Genomic DNA, 19,437 nt, shown 5'->3' on the forward strand with positions numbered 1-19,437 from the left:
CTTTTCTCTATTGTTCTGTCTCCCTCCTGCATTCCTTGTTTTGTCTTTTGCTGTCTGTTTTTCTTGTTGTCTCTCTCTCTCTCTCTCTCTCTGTCTGTCTCTCTTTTTCTCTCTGTCTTTGTTTTCCTCCACCCTGTTCTAATTTTCCCTTCCCTCTGTGGTTTTTCCCCCCTCTGGGGGACGTTGTTTGGGGGGGGTGCTTGTATGCGACACAGAATGGCTCTGGGCTCTCCAGAATGGCGACCCCCCCACATGATTAAGGGCCAAATCGGCCCATGTAAATGCCGCTGCGGCCGCCGCCCGCCCGCCCTCCCAACTGCCGAGTCCTCCTCACCCCCGTGTCCTCATCCCCGGCCCGAGTCAGTCGGGCGATGAAAGTCCTTAATTTGATAGGGAGAGAGGCGCTCGCAAGCAGAGCTCCTCTCTCTGCAAAGCCTCTTCCTGAACTGGCGCTTTGGACGCAAAGGACGCAATAGGCGTCCTTTGCGCCCAAACCGCCAGTTCGGGCAGAGCCTTTGCACAGAGAGGAGCTCTGTTTGCGAGCTCCTCTCTCCCTATCAAACTAAGGACTTTCATCGCCCAACTGACTCGGGCTGGGGTATGGAGGACTCGGCAGTTGGGAGGGCGAGCGGGTGTTTGTCGTCGGCGACCGCAGCAGCAATTTCGCCCATGGGGCTGGGAGAGGAGGACTCGGGCAGCTGGGAGGGTGGGCGGGTTAAGGGCAATTTCGCCCTGGTTTTCCATCTTTCTGATGTGCCGCCTCTTCACTCTCGGCGGCTGTCCTGGAGCCGCTGCCGCCTCTGTCTCTCTGCGTCCGCTGCAGCCGCTTGGCAGCTCCGCAGCACGGTAAGGCAATGCCGCCCGCGGGTGTTTTGGTGCCGCCGCCGCCGCCTCTGCCTTCCAGTTTCCCCCGCCGGTGCTTCTCCGGCTTCTTCAGGGCGGCCGCTTGTGGCCGTCCAAGATGTCCGCCGGGTGCTGGCGGTCGTGTCTCCCTTGCCCTGTTCTGGGCCTGCGCTTTGCGCAGGCGCAGAACAGGGCAGGGAGGCACGAACACACGCTTGGTGGCCGTCCACGGACGGACACCAAGCGTTTTATTAGAGAGGATGGTTTATATGTATAGTTAACGTGAACCGCACAGATAGGTACACGGGAAGTCAATATTTAATTAATCAAATAACTGAATGTAGTTGGATTGTAAAGTTATTGTAAAAGCCAATAAAATTTTAAAATTGCAATGGAAATCTAAAAAAATAAGGGGGGGAAGATATGGCTTAGAGGCAGTGGGGGTGGGGGAGACATCTAGAGATTTCTCCAAATCATATTATTTGGAGACATCCAAATAATATGGAAAGGTCATTTAAAAAATCTGGAACAGGTATAAAGTTGTGCCCTCAGGTTGCACTTTTTGGAGCAAATCTGGACACAAGAATATGAGAAATACCAATTGGGAAAGAAAACTAGCATTCAGCTGAAGAAAAGAATTAAGACCACCTGTTTAGTCAACCACTGACTTCTAATAGCAGGGTATAACCATCATGAAAGGTTTATTATCTATTTCACTTGTACTTCTGGAAACTAATTTGAACAATAAAAAACAGCCCACAACAGTTGGATGCTGATGCAAGGAGTTTTTCCAACTGTGCACATATCTAGAAAATATCTGACATAGCTAGTTCCCGCAGTAAACAGGATGCAAGAAGTTACAAGGCTATTGACCTCTAAAAAATCAGCTGCAACTTGAGAGCTCTTGAAACACGGCTCCATATTAGCTACTTGTATAGCTAATTTGTTTAGCCCTTTTTATGGTGTCTAGGTATTCAATCAGAAATTATCTATCAAGCAAAGTTTATGGAGATTGAAAAAGCAGCAAATTTTTCATCTTCTGATCTAGATACTCTCAAACAGGCAGTTTTTATTTCAGCATTTATTATTTTTTGAAAAAAACTGCCTAATAAGGCAGCAGAACAAAAAGACATTCAACCACATTAATCTGGAGGCTACATTGAGAATTAAATAATTACAACTATCCGCAATTTTAAAAACACGTACCTTTCTAGAGAGGCAAGAGGCATGGAAGAGTTAAAGTTTCAAACCATACTCAGCAAAGCACACCAATTCTAGCAGACTTCCCAAAGCAGATACAGGCATTGCTAGTCCAGCTAAATAGAAGGGGGCATTTCCATAGACCAGCTACTGCCTCAGTATGAACTGATTTTTGTCATTCATTGGTAATGCTTAGTTCTGGAAAGCTTGTTAACGTTTTGAAATCTGCTGCTACACAAGCATTCCTCTGGGTTTTGCAACAGAAAATACTGCACTGTGTGTATGGCTCTCCTCCCCCCACCTCCTCATATCTCATAGTACCATTTGCTACAATACCAATTATGAGAAAAACTTTTTCTGTTAAAGAGCCGTGGCTGCCTAGATCTTAAAATGACAGTTCACAATTCAAGTTCTTGCTCAACAGCTTTCTACGAAACAATATGGAAAGAGGAATTCATTGCTTTCTGTCTTGTCTCATCAGAGCAGATTCAATTATTTCAACCTAATAGTGCAGAGGACTGTTTGCATTTGGAAACAATTCCTCTACACTAAACTGCATGTCAAAGTAGAACATGGAAAAAACAGTACTGCACATGGATTTTCCAGAAAAATTCCACATGGCTGAATAGAACCAGATTGTAGAATTATGTTTGTTTTTAAAAATAGCTCTGTATTTCAAGAACAAAGAGAAGTAGATCATTTGGTGTGAGGGTTCACCCTGGATCCAGTAGATCACTTCATTAACCGTCCAGAGATATTAGGGTTCTCCCTTATCAGTCATGACACAGCATTGCTTCATCTTGTGCGTAAGGACTAGGATTCCCTTCTTCCGTAAGCCACAGTTATTTTATGGTTCACTGATGCATCAAGATACTACAGGTGTCATATCCCACAACTGTTAAGAAACAAATGCAGGTTAGAAGAAAATATTAAAAAATGATTGATTGAATCTTTGTTCAGTCAACAGTTCTGGCAAGTCTAAGCTGCTTATTAACAATGGGCAGAGTGGGCTGGTAGGAGAGGATGACTGAATCATGAAATGAACAGAAGGAAGAAGGGTACCCAGCCCACCCTGGACTCTTACCTTAATAATCTTGTCTGTTCCGCATGTCAGCAACCATCCTCGTGTTGTATCAAAGTGTACATGGAGAACATTGTGTTTGCTATCATGGAAAGTGGCTGTGGGAGCACGCCTGGAGGAGGAGGAGGAACACACTTGAGTGAAATGAAAGCCTCACAAAATTTAATGCAAAGGGAAGAGTCTAATGCAAGCATATCAACTTCTCATATCCACATTGCTTTAAAGGGAACACTTCAATCTTAGCAAAGACTAAACATAAACTCTAATTGTTACCTAAACTCTAAGTGTATTTCCAAAATCTAAATTATAGCAATATTTGACATCTCTCAGAAATTTGATTATTTTGCCAAGGATGATGAAGCAGGATTGAGGGGAAAAGAAAAGCGAGGTGTCACAGGTTAGGGGCCCAGGACAACTACTTACTCCTCATCTGTTATTGATTCGTAGCAGCTGTCACAGACTCTCACTTCAAATTCAAATCCCATGAGTGGTATGGAAGAGCGTTTCGAGCTGCACTTGCCACACACTGCTTTCCCACATTTCCGACAATGATGCTGAAATTAAACACACATAAGGATCAGTTGAAAGCTGACACCTACATCCATTACTGACATTTATAGCCAATCCTACCCAAGGAGAAAAGGCGCATCATGTAAACCTTTACAACTGTTTTTTGTTTCCTCCACAAAGTTTTGCCACCCTGGAACAGTCAAGAATTAATCTATTCAGGGAATGAGGAAAGTCAAAGCTACCAATGGCAAAACTACATATAAACCCAATCCAAAACCAACGTTTCAATTAGATAAAATACAAAGCCACTATATAAGGGCTAGGAGGGATCACATAAAAGACATCCAAAACACTGACTTGGGAGTCTCATCAATCCAGCTTCTAACTGACATAGTCCGGGCACTCAGTCATATTCTTGACTCCTTTTGAGTCAAGAATATGACTGCTCTATACACCATCAGTCAGACTCAATACTGTTCATGAATTGCCATGTGCAGGGCCAGAGGAACAGTAGCTGGCCACATGACATAAAGCACTGGGTCACTTTTTTTAGCCATTTACCTTGTGTGCAAACAGTGCCATATGTGCTCTTTTTTCGTTTGCCTCCTTTGTAAGTGGCATCCAGTCTGCTGAAGGCTCAAACGTGCTGTGCAACAACAAGCCAGAAACACACTTTCATTTGGGAGGGGGTGAAAAGAAATACAAGGGTTTCTAAGTGCCCATGGAAAAGCATGCACTGCCCACTGCTAGGTTAAGAAAGAATCGCCTGCCTCTGTCTCTACAGAAATATTTCTGTAGGCGTAAAAGTCATTGCAATCAAACTTTGCTCACTTTCAAGACCAAACACTAGAACAAGTTCTCTCAAAAGTCCAAACTATAGCAAAATGGAGTCTAGGTCAAAATGATTCTTAGAACTCCAAGTGATCATAATTAAGATCTGGGTTAGATTATGAACAGTCACAGTATTAAAAAAAAAGTTCAGCCCAACAGCCACATCATATGCAAATACATTATGACTATGGTGTAAGGCAGGGGTTCCCAATCTATGATACTCCAGATATTGCTGAACTATAACTCCCATCATCCTCAGCTATAATTTAATGTGGCCAGGAATGATGAGAGTTCTGGCTCAGCAACATTAGGCGTACCACAAGTTGGGGATCCCTGGTCCAGTGGATAAAGTGTTTTTTGATCCATTCTATACATGGGGTAACACTGATGAGTCCACAACTGCAACAATTCTGAAAGGCTGATTCAGATGACACACCTGCCAGCTCTCAAATGCATTAAGGAGGAGTGTGTGAGTCCCCTGACACGTCTGGTACATAATCTCTTTTCCACCAATTGTGAGAACATTTAGCCTGAACCATCCCCATACAATTAGCTTGCGGCAAGGTGATAAAGAGGGGAGGGGGAAGAAATGTATTGTCCAAACCAGCCCAATGTGAAGTTACTGCACTGTTCCAAACTGCTCTGTTTTAAGGAAACATCACTGCCTGTCGACATCAGTCTCCTCCTTACCCATCCAGATTAGTTTCCACAAAATTAACCTAAATTTGTGAATATTAGCACGCCATGGGGGGAAACCCCCACAAATGAGTTACACAAATTAGAACTAGTGTTAAGCTGTTGCATTAAGTATAAACAGGAGACTATCCTCAATTACTGAAAGAACAGCAAACCACCCACTTGTCTAAGGCCTATTTTCTTGCTGTCCCACATTTGCTTGAAGTTCCAGAAAAATGGCTGATCACACTTTTGACAGGAGTCACTGTCCAACCATTCAGGTGTCTAGTGTAAGAACAAACAAAAAAGGCATTAAGTTGAAACCCAACTACAATAAACCTCTAAATACAGAACCAAAATGGCCACAAGAAGTTCTAGATTTGCCAAGGTCTCAATATCACCCCCACAAGTGTTCATATACAACTACATTAAAATAAGTTCTGAGAAACAGCAACTTCTATACGTGTTTTGCATGCTTCATACACAGGGCTTGATATCTGGGAAAGGGACGAGATGTTACAAGGCAAACACAAGGGGCAGGATCCAGAAGAAGTCTCACAGATATTAATAAGACTTAAGCTAGTCATGACGAATGGGTCTCATTGATTTCAATAGTCCTTAGTCATGACTTAGTCTGCATCCTGCCCAAGGCTGTGCTTGCCTCCTAACACTTGTTGGGGGAGGGGGAGGATGGCAGTGCAGGGGAGAATCCCCTCCCCACTGAAAACACTCTCTGCACTTAAGTGATATTGATTACTAAATAGCACAATTAAACAGAGGAGTCCCATATAGTACAAACCTAACACATCATCAAGCTAAGACAGATCTTTGAAGGGGGGGGGGGGGGCTGGCCTTTCAAGATTTAAAATTAAGTCATTTAATTTTAAGTCATTTTAATTTTTTAAGTCATTTAAAATTAAGTCATTGTCATTTCCCTGACCAGATAAGGGGAAGAATTGAGAATGTACCTCCTGTCTCTCAACATCCATATTCCAGACAACAATCCCGCCATCTGCTCCACAAGAGATAAGTTGCCGAGTGTGATGGGCAAAGGAGAGTGACTGAACTTTATCACTGCAGAAAGTGTAAAATTACAGATTCTAAGTAGGATCAGCAATTCAAACATGCCAGTTCTTCCTTATGAACAGACAGGCATACATGGGAGCAGCTCTTGGAAGGGGCTGAATTCTGCAATTCAGAAAGCCAAGTTCTACAGCACTGCAAAGTTAAGCAAATGCCACAAATTATAGCACAGTTGGGGGTGGGGGGAGCACACGTGACAGCGCACAACTTCTGTTGTAAACCAAATGATACACTCCTCCCTAAACTGCCAGAGTACCCTATCTTGGCAACATGTACCGCACAGGCTTGCAGCTGAATGTCCATGCAGTAGTGAGTTAGTATTGAGGACAATTGGGGCTGGATCCTGACTTGCACAAGTGGGATGGAGTGTGCGCAAGGACTCTACCCTGCCTCTTCCTCTTCACAGAAGACCCCTGCACCCTGAAAGAGCTTCTGACAATCAGGGAATCTTCAAGGAAAGGGGTGGGGGAGAGCATGGGGGAGTAGTTTCCCAGGGAAAATCACCTGAAGTCACCTGGAAGCACCTTTTGCAAATGGAGTTCCACTCACAGAAGGTGCCTCAACCTGGTTTCTGGAGATTTCCACCCTCTCCCCACAGCCCTCCACGCCCCAACTCATCAGGCCACCTGACCTTCAGGAGAGGTTTTTCAGAGGCCACAGGGGGAGATTATTCTCGTCAGTTCCATTCCACCTATACAAGTTAAGAGTGTAACCCTTGAAGTCCTAGGGTTCTGCATTCTGCAGTAAGCAGCTGCACTAACCAACTCTATCCACCCATATAAGCAAATATTATAGAGTCTAGATATTAGACACAGGTAAAGTATGACCAGGGAGGAGCCCGCCTCTCAATTCTATTTCTGCTAATTTTAAAACAAAAAAATCCTTCAGTGACATGCCTGGCCTAGCCTTTAGGAACAGTAAATGTATATCTCACATTCGTATCCTATCCTTCCTGCAGGGAGTGAAGGCATATATTTGTGAACCTCGTTTGGGGTTATCACATTTTATCTTCATAACAACCCCATGATGAAAGTTAGATTGAGAAATAACCAATTCATGGTCATCTGGCATATTTCATAACAAAGCAGAGATACAAAGCTAGGTTTCTCTTGTCCAAATTCAACATAGTCAGTGGCAGCTCACTGGAAGAAGTAAATCAACTTTGGTTTTTTAAATAAAACTTGACTGTGGGGCAGTCGTGCTGTCCAGCTGCCCTGAGGAACAGGACAAGCTGTTTGACAAATGCAAAGAGGGCACCTGAGGTTTATATATTTTTTATTTAAAGTGAAACTGGATTCCTTACACCCTATCTACTAGAAACTAGTTTGTTAGGTAATGTGTTGATTTAAGGCTCATTCCTAAATGTCATTCCAAACATTTCAGTGTAGTCACAATCTATACTTCTTGAGACACTTAAACACAAATATTCTCTGGGTGGAATTAAAATCTATAAGAGAAGCAATTGATCAGCATTTTGTACTTGTGTCCTTGTAGTTCAATTGCTGTGCCTTTTCTTCCTCCAATGTCCCACATAATAATTGAATGATCGGAACTTCCTGAAAACAAGACACGCTGCGCAGGGTCCCAACAGAGGGCAGTGATTCCACCTGAAAATATAAGGGCAGAGAAGAGGAGTGGGGGGAGAGAGAATTTTTTTTTAAAGACTGCCAGCACTGGAGCTTAAGTTTCTCTCTCTCTCTCTCTCTCTCTCTCTCTCTCTCTCTCTCTCTCTCTCTCACACACACACACACACACACACAGAACTGAACTCTCTTTCAAGTGCTATGAGTCTGGGAGTCAGGCAGGTATTCTATACAAGGAAGACAGCACACCATTGCACCAATCCAATGGAGCCCATGCAGAGCCCCTTTAACCATCTGAATAGTTCTTTGGCTGGGAAAGGAGAACAGAATGGGGCTGAAATGAGGCCCCTCCCACACCCTATCCTGACAGCCAATCATTCAGATTTGAGCATGTCAAACAAGGTACATTGCTCTGGCTACTGGGTCAGCGAGTGGGAGCCACATATTTTGCACACACATAGTTCCCCATCCAGCTAGTGAGACATGTGTAGAAACCCCTACTTTGACTATGGCTGCTATGGACTGGTCTTAAAATTCAGAAGGAATATAGCCTGGGCTATCCCACTGTTTAATGCTGCTATCAAAGAAGTTGGTCCCCTGCTGAGACTGTAGAGGAGGAATAGAGAAACTCTAGAGCCAGCGTGGTGTAGTGGTTAGAGTGCTGGACTAGGACTGGGGAGACCCGAGTTCAAATCCCCATTCAGCCATGAAACTAGCTGGGTGACTCTGGGCCAGTCACTTCTCTCTCAGCCTAACCTACTTCACAGGGTTGTTGTGAAAGAGAAACTCAAGTATGTAGTACACCGCTCTGGGCTCCTTGGAGGAAGAGTGGGATATAAATGTAATAATAATAATAATAATAATAATAATAATAAAGAAAAATAATCCCAGTGGTAACTGGCACCCTGGGTGCAGTTCCAAAGGACCTTGAAGAGCACCTCAACACCATAGGGGCCACAGAAATCACCATCAGCCAATTACAAAAAGCAACTTTACTGGGAACAGCCTATATTCTGCGACGATATAGATATCGTCGCAGAATATAGAACAGCAGCAACAACATTGACAATAAAATTCAGCCATCCCAGGTCCTTGGGAAGGACTCGATGTCTGGATAAAACAAACCAGTCAATAACACCTGTCTGACTGTGCAAATAAATAATTATAATATTTAGTAAGTGTATTTCCTCTCCTTGTGTTGAGATCGTATGCAATTATTTTTCAGGTGCACCTCGCTCTCTGGTTAAGTATAAGACGTCACCACAATTATCATTCATAAAATACACTAACGGTTTAAACTTGATTATATCAAACAGTGAACTTTTGAACCTTACTGGGCTCTTACTAATGTACAATTACATTTTTCCATTTCACTTCTATGTAAACTACTCTGTGCATTTTTCTATGTGATCTGCTTTGAGAACTTCTGTTGAAAAGTGGTATAGAAGTATTTGTATTTAATAATAATAAAAAAATAATAAAATAATAATAATAATAATAATAATAATATAATATTCTAAATACATACATCTTTGCCCACCCACTTCCACCAAAACTCAAAATGGTACCCAGAACCTTTCCACAGCCCTTTAGATGCTTTCCAGTTCAATATGTAAAGTCTTCCTTTGACAAATATTCCCCCAACCTATTACCAAAGGGCTCTGTGGTTGCCAGGAGTCGACAGCGACTCAACGGCACACTTTACTGAACATATTGAACTGGAAAGCTTCACTTTTTTCAATCTGGATGGAAAGAAATCTGTGTGGAATTTATTGGCGTTCAGTGACACAACAAGAAGTACCCTGGCTTTAAACCTAAGCTGTCTAAGGAAGAAGCTAAGATATCAAACAGAACACGCTGTAAAGTTCAAAGGGACAATGCAATACAGATAGCTGGTTTTCATACAAGCTTACGCAGAATGGATATTGCTGGGTTCAGATTTCAAAAGCAGAAGGAAGTAATTTTCACTCCTCCTCAAGACCCCAATTCTGGATGCAGCATATTCTCATGCCAGGAGTTAATGTGTCCTCTGAACCCTCCAGTTCTCTTGGTTCTTTACCAGTTCCTCATAACCATTGATATTTAGATCTTCCTTAGACCAGGTTTCCTGCAGCAGTATCACATCCCACTTTTGTAAGAAAGATATGAATGCCGAATTGCACCTTTTCCCCACCCACCCCGCTACAGTTCCTCATAACATCTCCTTTGCATTCACTCTACCCCCAGTGCCTTCCCACCATCAGCCACATCTAACTTGCAGTTAAACTGTGCAGACTCTCCCCTCCGAAACTTTAAGCCACATATCCGTCATATTACAAATCTAGGCTTGAAGCAAGCACTTCAAGTTGCTGATTGATTGATTGATTGATTAAGTGCTGTCAAGTCAGTGTCGACTCTTTGCGACCACATAGATTGATTCTCTCTAGGTAGAGAGACTGTATTCAGGCAATGTTGCTTAAACCACATAGCACTACAGCTTATGGTATTTTAAGCACGCACAAATACCACACAGTATCTTGGCTTCCAAGGTAAGAGACAGTTCCCCCTAACACAACTATTTCATAGTATCCCCATCCCTTCATTGTCTCACACTAAGAGCTTATTGACCATATAGAACAATTCTGAAGGATCAAATGAGTTCCAATTTCCAAACCTGTATGTCCCCTAAAAGTTGTTATGAGGCTGCTGTTTTCTTGCTCCAGTTTGAGGATGGTCACCTGTCCAGAATGATCACCGATAAAAACATGCCGGGTTTCCACATCGAATCTGGTGAGGAAGTGCTTAGGAATCTGACCAGAACAGGCCCTCCACTCCAAAGTGTGCAATGAGTTGCCTTTCTCAATGACTTTTCAGCAAATTCTGGAAGAACAGGCGGAGAACACTCACCTGGCAGGCCCAGAATGACAGCCGCCCACAGCGGGACATCACCACTGCCTCAACTCCCAGCCACGGTGCCTTTGCTTATCCCCAACAAATCATTTGTCATTTTATCCCTAGGTACAGTACTTTTTCTCCTGTGTACATGAAAACTGCAGCTCTCTCACTTGAAAGGAGAGGACTGCACTCTGGATCGATTCCAATTTTTCTGTAATTGTGCACTAGAATTCTATGCACCACAGACAGACTTCTGACTGCAGCTGACGTGTCATCTGAATGGAGACCCAAAACAGCTGAGGTGTTGAAACAGAAGCGTCTCAGGCCCCTTTTCTTTCCAGAGCCTGCCCTAGCAGTAGCATTTGGTTTTATGAAATGTTCAGATTCACTATCGTAAAGAATGTCAAGCCATTTCAAAATTTCATCTGGTGGTGAGATGCAAGTTCCCAATCATCAAGTAAATGTATAATGAATTCAAACAGCAGCAGCTGTACCGAATTCACCTTATATCACTCTATGGAACTGTATGAAGTATTGCAAGGCCAGCCAGGTTCAGCTAGAACATGCAAGAAGCACATACAACTTCCATCTTTTCTTTCCTCCACAATCCTGGGAGATATTATTCCCCATTCTACTGTGACATGCCCAAGGCCAGCTAGCCTCAAACATCAACCCAATGTGGTCTGTAAAGTAGTTCAGACTTCAGAGAAATATACTTTTGGGTAGACATAGTCAGTGAGACCAGAAAATCCTCTATTAGTTTACACTTTTATAAAGTGGTCAAAGTACCAACCACCAATATCCGGGAAATGTATAGGGGAGATGTATAGATAGAGCTGTTTGGACTGTGTGTCTTTGGAGGTTTCTTTGCCTAGATGAACCCCACCATCTGTTTAGATACTCAGAGACAGACACTGACCTGTAGTCCACCTATTCACAGGAGATGGACACAGGCAGATCTTCCAAGATCCTGCCCATGTCCCTATCCTGTGAAAGAAAAAGAAAAATTCTGTCAGGCAGAAACTTCCACAAAAACAGCAAGTTCTTCTTGGCAGGTAGGTGTTTGGGCAGCTCAAGAAGACCTGTTTTAGGCTGCTCTGCAGACTGCAAGAGAAATGTTCATCTTTTTATCATCTTTAACAGGTGATACCCACACCTTTTGCAGAGTGATGCTCCATTAACGGAAGGAATCCTTGCACAACTGGTCATGAAAGGGAAACTTGCACAACTGTTCCCAGAAGGGACACTAGTCTGGATGCCAGTCATTATGTGGTATTATATGCTCTAAACACAAACTATTTGGAAAGGTTTCTAAGTAATTTTCTGACACATACACATAGCAATGGGGGCAAGAGTTTCACTCACTCTCCACTGGGCTGTCCGCAGCCTGAATAATGGCAAAATATAGTTTGGATTTTATCGTATATCAGGAAGTTTCTATCCAATTTACTTTCTAAGCTTTGTGCCACAAATACTGCCACAAGATCAAGCACCAATTTAACAAACCATTATTCATTCAAATGCACACTTGAATGTTCCACAACAGGAGTCACATTTTTCATTTGTAATCTCATCAGTAACAATATCTAGTGTACCCAAGAGTTCTGTATATGTTGAAAACCAAACTGTTGCAGTATTAAAAGAGATGCACGCCAGGATATTTTAAGAGGTGTTAAGTCGATATTTAAACCTCAATAGGTACATTACCCTAAGCACCACAAAAGTGAGGGCATGTTATGATTTTAGGTACTCAAGTCATATTTACAATTTCCGCAGCAACATTTTAGCTACTCAACTGGCTTAAGAGCTTTCCATCCACAATCTCATAAGGGCCAAAATAAAGCTGAACAGCAGTCAGGCCACCTTTGTAAAGGATACTGAAGTCCGCAGGCACCCGCGCTGACACGGTAACTGCCAAGCCGCTGCCCACTTTCTGAGCAATGCCACGTGAAGTGCTTGTCCTGGCCTATGCTCAGGATCCATTCCATCTCCAGAACAAACAGAACCATCAGAACCCTGCTCTGGTGAGCTGGAAGAGGGGGAAACACAGGCATTAGACATCCCCTGAAATAGGCTTTCTCCTTCCCTCAGAAAAAAAACAGTCACATCACTTCCACACTAGCCTAACCTGTGCTATTTTTAATGTATTCCTCTGTATCAAGCTGGCCCAAATGGAACAGTTTCAACAGAAACATGGCATTATTGGGGAACTGCAGGGACTGGCCCTGGTGTACGCCTGGTCCATGTGGGGAGAATCAAAGTGAATGGTACCCTGTAGAAGGAGTTGGCTGGGCAGAGTATATGTACAGCCAAGAAAGAAAGAAAAAAAGACAAATCTCACCCCATTCCATTGAGAACAAGCAAACAGTGTGAAATGCCAAAAAGCAAATAAATACAAAAGATACCTGTTCTCAGTGGTGAGTACAGTAGCTCTCTAAAGGGATGGTAACCTCAGCTGGTAATCTCCAGGCTCGACTATTGCAATGCGCTCTACATTGAGAGACTGAGTAGAGCCAGCATGGTGTGGTGGTCAGAGTGCTGGACTCGGACCGGGGAGACCCGAGTTCAAATCCCCATGCAGCCATGAAACTAGCTGGGTGACTCTGGGCCAGTCACTTCTCTCTCAGCCTAACCTACTTCACAGGGTTGTTGTGAAAGAGAAACTCAAGTATGTAGTACACTGCTCTGGGCTGCTTGGAGGAAGAGCGGAATATAAGTGTAAATAAATAGAATAAAAATACATGGGCTGCCTTTGTACGTAGTTCAGGAACTCCAGTTAGTTCAAAATGCGGCAGCCAGACTGGTTGCTGGGGTAACCTGGAGAGACCATATTATGCTCGTTTTAAAACTGGCTGCCAATATGTTTCCAGGCGAAATACAAAGTGCTGGTTATTACATTTAAAGCCCTGAATGGCTTGGGTCCAGGCTACCTTAGAGAGCGCCTTCTTCTGTATGTTCCCCATCACACGTTGAGGTATCTGGAGAGGTCCGTCTCCAGTTACCACTGGTATGTCTGGTGGCGACTCGGAACCGGGACTTTTCAGTAGCTGCTCCTGGCCTATGGAATGCACTCCCGGCAGATATCCACAGTTTAGGCTCGCTGTCAGCCTTTAAGAGAGCCCTAAAGACTTGTTTGGCCTGGCCTTCCAAGGTTTTTAAATTGTTAAAAAATATATTTTAATTGGTTTTAAATGGTTTTGATATTGTTTTGAGCATTGTGTTTTAAATGGTGTTTTTGTGTGTATCTTTTTAAACTTGTTGTAAACCACCCAGAGCCTTCGGATGGGGCGGTAAACTAAACATGATCTTAAACAAACAAACAAACAAACAAACAAACAAACAAACAAACAAACAAACAAACAAACAAACAAACAGAAATCTCTACAGTCAGCCCTATAGGCTGACCATTGATAGATACCACATTTAAGATTCAGAAACGATAAATTTTAAAGATGAATAATACATTTTCTTTCTGGCTCTTTCATTCCCCACCCTCAATATTTATTGGTCTTCAGCATCTTCACTCTTTCATATTGCTTGCTATTCAAAAATGGGAGAAAAATATGCCATTTAAACTGGGATTCCATTTAATTAATCTGACCATTACATGTGGTATCTAATTAATGAATGGGAATTGTTTTGTGACTGGCCTGTGTGTTCCTTTCATCACGTCAGATCACAGGAGAGCATGATATTACTGACTGCAAGTGAGGAAACGGCAGGAGCGGCAGCAAGCGCACACCCAAAGCCAGTTTAAACATACTGGTGAAGCAAAGACTGGAGAGATGCAGGGAATCTCCTAGCAGGGACTTGAAAAAGCAAGCATGAAAGGAAGAATAATGACAGGCATATGTGGGAAGATGGCTTTTGGTATGGGAACTGGCTTCCGATCTCTTTGGCATAAAACTGGTACTGGATTGCTAAAGGACTCCCTGGGCAGCATACAACATGGTGCCATAATGGGAGAAGATTTCTTGACTAGACATACCTGTGCAGCATTTTAGAGAGCAAAGCAAACTCCAGACACAGCATATAGCGAAAAAATATTGGAAAAGATAACATAGAGGCTCCCGTCTTTAAAGCTAGAGATGGATATCTCTAAAACAGCTGAATCAAGCATGCAACACAAAAGCTTTTGTGACTCTCTCTCAGTCGTGGCATCTGGTATGCCAAGTGTCCTCCCCCAGGGACGCTCACCTGACACCCAACTAGATAGGGGTGTCGCTCTGATGAAGCAGCAGGACCACACTTGAAGGCAGCTGGGGACAGATGAGTGAGCGAGTCTGTCCCTGCTGCGGGAGCAGTGGCAGTACCACTGACAGAGAGACTGCCGGGTGAAATCAGACGCAGGGGGTAGGCAGCAGTGTGCGCTATGGGGATGGGAGGTAGGCGAGGGAAAGCCAAGAGGGGTGGTGTCCGCATGTGCCAACCTGAAGAGTGGGAGGGATTGGGGGAGGTAGCACTTTGTGCCTTGCCTGAAGCACTGAAGGGCAAGGAGCTGCCAGTGAAATCTGAAGTCCTTTCAGTGCCACACTCTATTTGCTCAGCTTTCCAGCAAGAAATTTAGCCACCTGACGATTCCCCCCGCCGGCATTCCTGGGTTTGTATTGCCTCTATGTCCGTTTGTGTGCATTTGGGTATTGTTCGTTCTCTCTTTCTCCCTTCTGGATGTGAGCAAACCTGGGGAGTTTTGCTCAAATTAGAGGCAGCACACAATTATTTAAAGTAAAGCTTTGAGCAAACTGTTAGAAAGTGCATGAAAAACTAGTGTCTATTTGTTTCATCCTTCAAATGGCTTTCAAGTCTGTCTTTAGTAATACAGCCTGTGACCATGCTCTTGAAGGTGGTGGCAATGGCTCTGATCTGACCATAGCAAGCTGTTGCCCATTTGGTTTCTGAATCTCAAGCCTGACAATTGGGTGGAAGGTTTCAATATTCATTACAAATAAACTATCAGACAAAACAAGTAGTCAAACATTTGGAGATTTTAAAAAGCGTTCAGTGCAAACAATATTCTCAATCTGTATAAAGTTCTTCTTTTAAAAGGGATGCTATTTCTTAAACATTCTGCAGAAACAGCAGCCAATTTTTGTTTCATAATCCATGTCTCATAACACAACAGCGGAAGGAACAGATTTAAGGGTTTTGAGGTTTTGTTTGCAACCATTTTAAAATATGCACAAAACAATCTTAGATGTGTCAGAAATTAAGAATAGGTCAGTCTGTTTTTTAAAAAACTCATAGCCTGCTGTGTTTCTAAGGCCCATGTGAAAAGATAGTAAGAGTCAGAGTAAAAACCTTTTCTCTAGAAATATTGCATCTCTTACCCTGGAAACTTTTAATTGGTGTCATCTTGTTGTAATCTTCTGATAAAATAAATTCCTGGAAAATAACAAAGTAACCACTTTAGAAATGTGAAGTATGAAATATCTAAAAATTAGTTTGCAAAGCAATATTTCTTCTTGTTAAAATCCAAGAATTTATCACTTTGTTAATTGTACTGGATTGCAGTCTCATCCCTTTTAGATCAACAAGGGAGGAGTAAGTTCTGCTCATCGCATCCAGCTGCTTGATAAGCAACATGGAAGAGCTGTATGTGTCACAACAAGGAATGCCTGAAAACTGCCCTTTTATTTCTGCGAACTACCCTGCTCTGCCTCTTCAAGCTCTTCGGTGCCTCAGGTATCCTTACTTTTCCAAATAACTTCTGCACATGTAGGGTTACTGGGTTTTTCTCCCTTTGAAAAAGCAGGTGCACACCACAGCATAAACATACATATTGGCTAGTTGCACTAGCTGTGGAGAAGTGTGTGTGTTCTTTTGACAGTAGTACAGTATTTATGGACATAGGCACTCAGGTACAGTCAGCCTCCGTTTTGTACTCCCTCTGCCTAGTGTGTGCACAAGATCCAATTTGCACATCCAGACACAACATCCCTAATTACAATGTTGACAGTTAACCCCTCGTTCTAATTCAACAGGAAGTTAACACTGAGGGTTAGGGGCAGTGTTCCCTCTAACAGGGATTCCCAGATGTTGTTGACTACAACTCCTATAATCCCCAAGCAAAAGCCATTGCAGCTGGGGATTCTGGGAATTGTAGTCAACAACATCTGGGAATCCCTGTTAGAGTGAACACTGACCAGGGGGCATATGAAGCACTGGGTGCCTAATACTTGTGCATTTTCTCTTCTAGCTAAAACAATTCAGAAAAGAAAAAAATGCATCAGACCCACGTTGAATACCACACTTCTGAAGGCCTTTCCCAAGCAAGAGGCATTGCTGTGAAAATACTAACTGAATTATCTTTCACTGCTTAAACTATTTTAAAGACTCACCTTTCCAGTGAGACCTCCTTCTAGGTAGAGGTGGCAACTCAATGTCATCCATTTTCAGCCAGGATAGACTTAGATCACAGGTCCCCTTCATACAAAGGGTGGAATTAGGAAAAGACCTGCATGGTTGACCAGGACCACTTGGATGAATATGGATACACACACGCACACACCCCTCTACTCTCCAGCAGCATGTGACCACACTATAGGGGAGCAGTTCCCATGCTACTGTGGGATATATACATATGAATGAGAGAGAGAAAAAGAGAGAGAGAGAGAGAGGTGTGGGCCTCTGTCTTTATCATCACTATCCTCCATTTGCTACAGCCACTGTGATGCAGGCCAAGCAGCAACTGTCACCACCCCTCATGTATCACCAAATCCTGAACACTGGGGTGGGGGCGGTAAGGAAACCCTGCTTCTCAACAGAGAAATCTGCTAGCAGAGCTAAACAGCAAGGATTCCCAGCCTTTCGTACTCCAGATGTTGCTGAACTACAACTCCCATCATCCCCAGCTACAATAAATTATAGCTGGGGATGATGGGAGTTGTAGTTCATAGATTGTAGCTTGGGGTGATGGGAGTTGTAGTTCATAAATTGTAGCTGGGGTGATGGGAGTTGTAGTTCAGCAACATCTGGAGTGCCACAGGATGGGAACCCCTACTATAAAGGGGTGGAACTAGATATATGCATTGGGGCAGGCCTTGACCATTGTGTGACACTTCCCTTCTACAAAGAGGCCCTGGGAGAGAAGGATCAGTGGAAGGGTGCTTAACCCTTCCTCTGCAATGTCCCAGCCACCCATTCTCGGCCAGCTTCAGGGTCAGTCACATGTCTCTCTCACAAAAACAAGCCTGGAACCAAGGGTGTTTTTTGGGGGGTAGGAGCTGCTGGATAGCTACCAGGGAAAGGGGCAAGCAGACAAGGATTAAGCACCCACTTGATGGAAGTGATCACTGGGCAGAGGGAGAAGAAACAGCTCAGATAAAGCACATGCTTTGTCCAGGTTTATTTTGCCTTCCCTCTGCCACTGCTTTTGTGGCAGTGGGGCTTCAATGACCTTCCTTCATCCCTAACTGGAGTTAGACCAATTGCAAAGACATGTTTCATTTGAGCCCAACTCCTTCTCTCCTAGTCGCTTCAGTAGTGAAGAGTCTGATCCCTCTCTCTGTTCCCAGCATAACCAGATACAGTATATTCCCAGTCACATGAGGGAAGCATGCATGTGCAACCTTTCCCTTAAGGGTTTGGAGACCAGCAGAGGTGCAGTTCTGACCCCCCCTCACCGCCCCCCCCCCGCAACACAGAGGGCCTCTACAACTGACAGAAATCCTCTGCTACATAGCAATTCCCTCCTCCCACACACAATTTTTTGTGCCTTCAGTATCAGCATCCTGTTTGGAAAGGAAGACTGATGGGCTTAATGATGTTCCATCACCAAAAGCCATGTTTCAAGCACACAATGTGTACATGCCTAGTGAGAACTAAGACTGCACAGTATATTTAAAGCAATAGTAAAAAAACGCACTGATTGGCGTGATCTCATTTTCCAGGTTAAGGTGTGACTCCCTTTATCTTGGGCATCTTTATCCCTAGCAAGATGTGTAAGTTGCCCTTTTGCACATGCACCGGAAATGCAAAAAGCAGACATGGAGCTTCCATATGCAGCCGCTTTTTGCCACTTCTCTGAATGAAAGAAAGTGAGGGCTGCCTCTCGTACAGATATATTTCAGAGACTGGATGGTTCCCAAAAGTTGCTCCTGTGCTTATATAAATTTGAAACACACTGAGATTTACAGGACTGGCTTTCTAAGAGACTGTGAATTGCATGCACATTTTGGAATACAACAGGATTGTTGGCAAAACAATGGACTCCATCGTTCATTCAGACAAGGTGCTTGTGCATTTACATAGGGTATGTTATTTATCTCAAAGCACAGGGAGAAATTGGATGGGGAGGCTCTGACCAGATCGAACAAGAATAGCTACGCAAGGACCGAGCAGAGAAGGTAAGCATGGAGAGGAGAGGAACAAGGCAAAGGATCAAAACATCAGTTTTGGAAGTCTACAGCTCCCATCATCCCCAACCACAATAAACTGGGGCGGGGGGGAGAGTTAATTGTTATCCTTTAGGTTCCGTTTGTATGCTGTTTTGTTTGTTTGTTTGAATTGCAGTCATAGTCCCAAGCATCCTAGATTACAGCAGAATTATTTCTAGACCACCAATTTATAAAAACTCATTTCAGTTAACAACAGTTATTCCAAGACACACACCATCCCACTTTGCAATAGAAACTAATGCACATCTTTAATTTCAAAACAATTTATAGCAGTCACTGAAATCTTGCGATATAATCATATCCAGACTTCTCTTACTCAGCATCCTGATGTACTCTCTTAGTACAGATCAATATCTAACTT

At 43.3% G+C, this 19,437-nt stretch overlaps 1 protein-coding gene across 3 annotated transcripts in view; it reads right to left on the reverse strand.

Annotated features, from left to right (window-relative positions):
* Positions 1–1,520: 1,520 nt before the first annotated feature.
* Positions 1,521–19,437, reverse strand: part of WDFY2 (WD repeat and FYVE domain containing 2) — a 70,381-nt gene continuing 52,464 nt past the window's right edge. For all 3 annotated transcript variants that reach the window (XM_053285110.1, XM_053285112.1, XM_053285111.1), the window contains 9 exons: positions 16,008–16,062; positions 12,559–12,709; positions 10,460–10,572; positions 7,704–7,830; positions 6,109–6,214; positions 5,324–5,425; positions 3,548–3,678; positions 3,128–3,236; positions 1,521–2,938 (listed from right to left, as the gene is read on the reverse strand). In XM_053285110.1, the coding sequence (XP_053141085.1) occupies positions 2,909–2,938; positions 3,128–3,236; positions 3,548–3,678; positions 5,324–5,425; positions 6,109–6,214; positions 7,704–7,830; positions 10,460–10,572; positions 12,559–12,709; positions 16,008–16,062 (924 nt within the window). In that variant the 3' untranslated portion in view covers positions 1,521–2,908. The remainder of the gene's footprint in view (positions 2,939–3,127; positions 3,237–3,547; positions 3,679–5,323; positions 5,426–6,108; positions 6,215–7,703; positions 7,831–10,459; positions 10,573–12,558; positions 12,710–16,007; positions 16,063–19,437) is intronic.

Source organism: Hemicordylus capensis, chromosome 1, assembly GCF_027244095.1.
Source record: "Hemicordylus capensis ecotype Gifberg chromosome 1, rHemCap1.1.pri, whole genome shotgun sequence".
Classification (NCBI taxonomy): Eukaryota; Metazoa; Chordata; class Lepidosauria; order Squamata; family Cordylidae; genus Hemicordylus; species Hemicordylus capensis.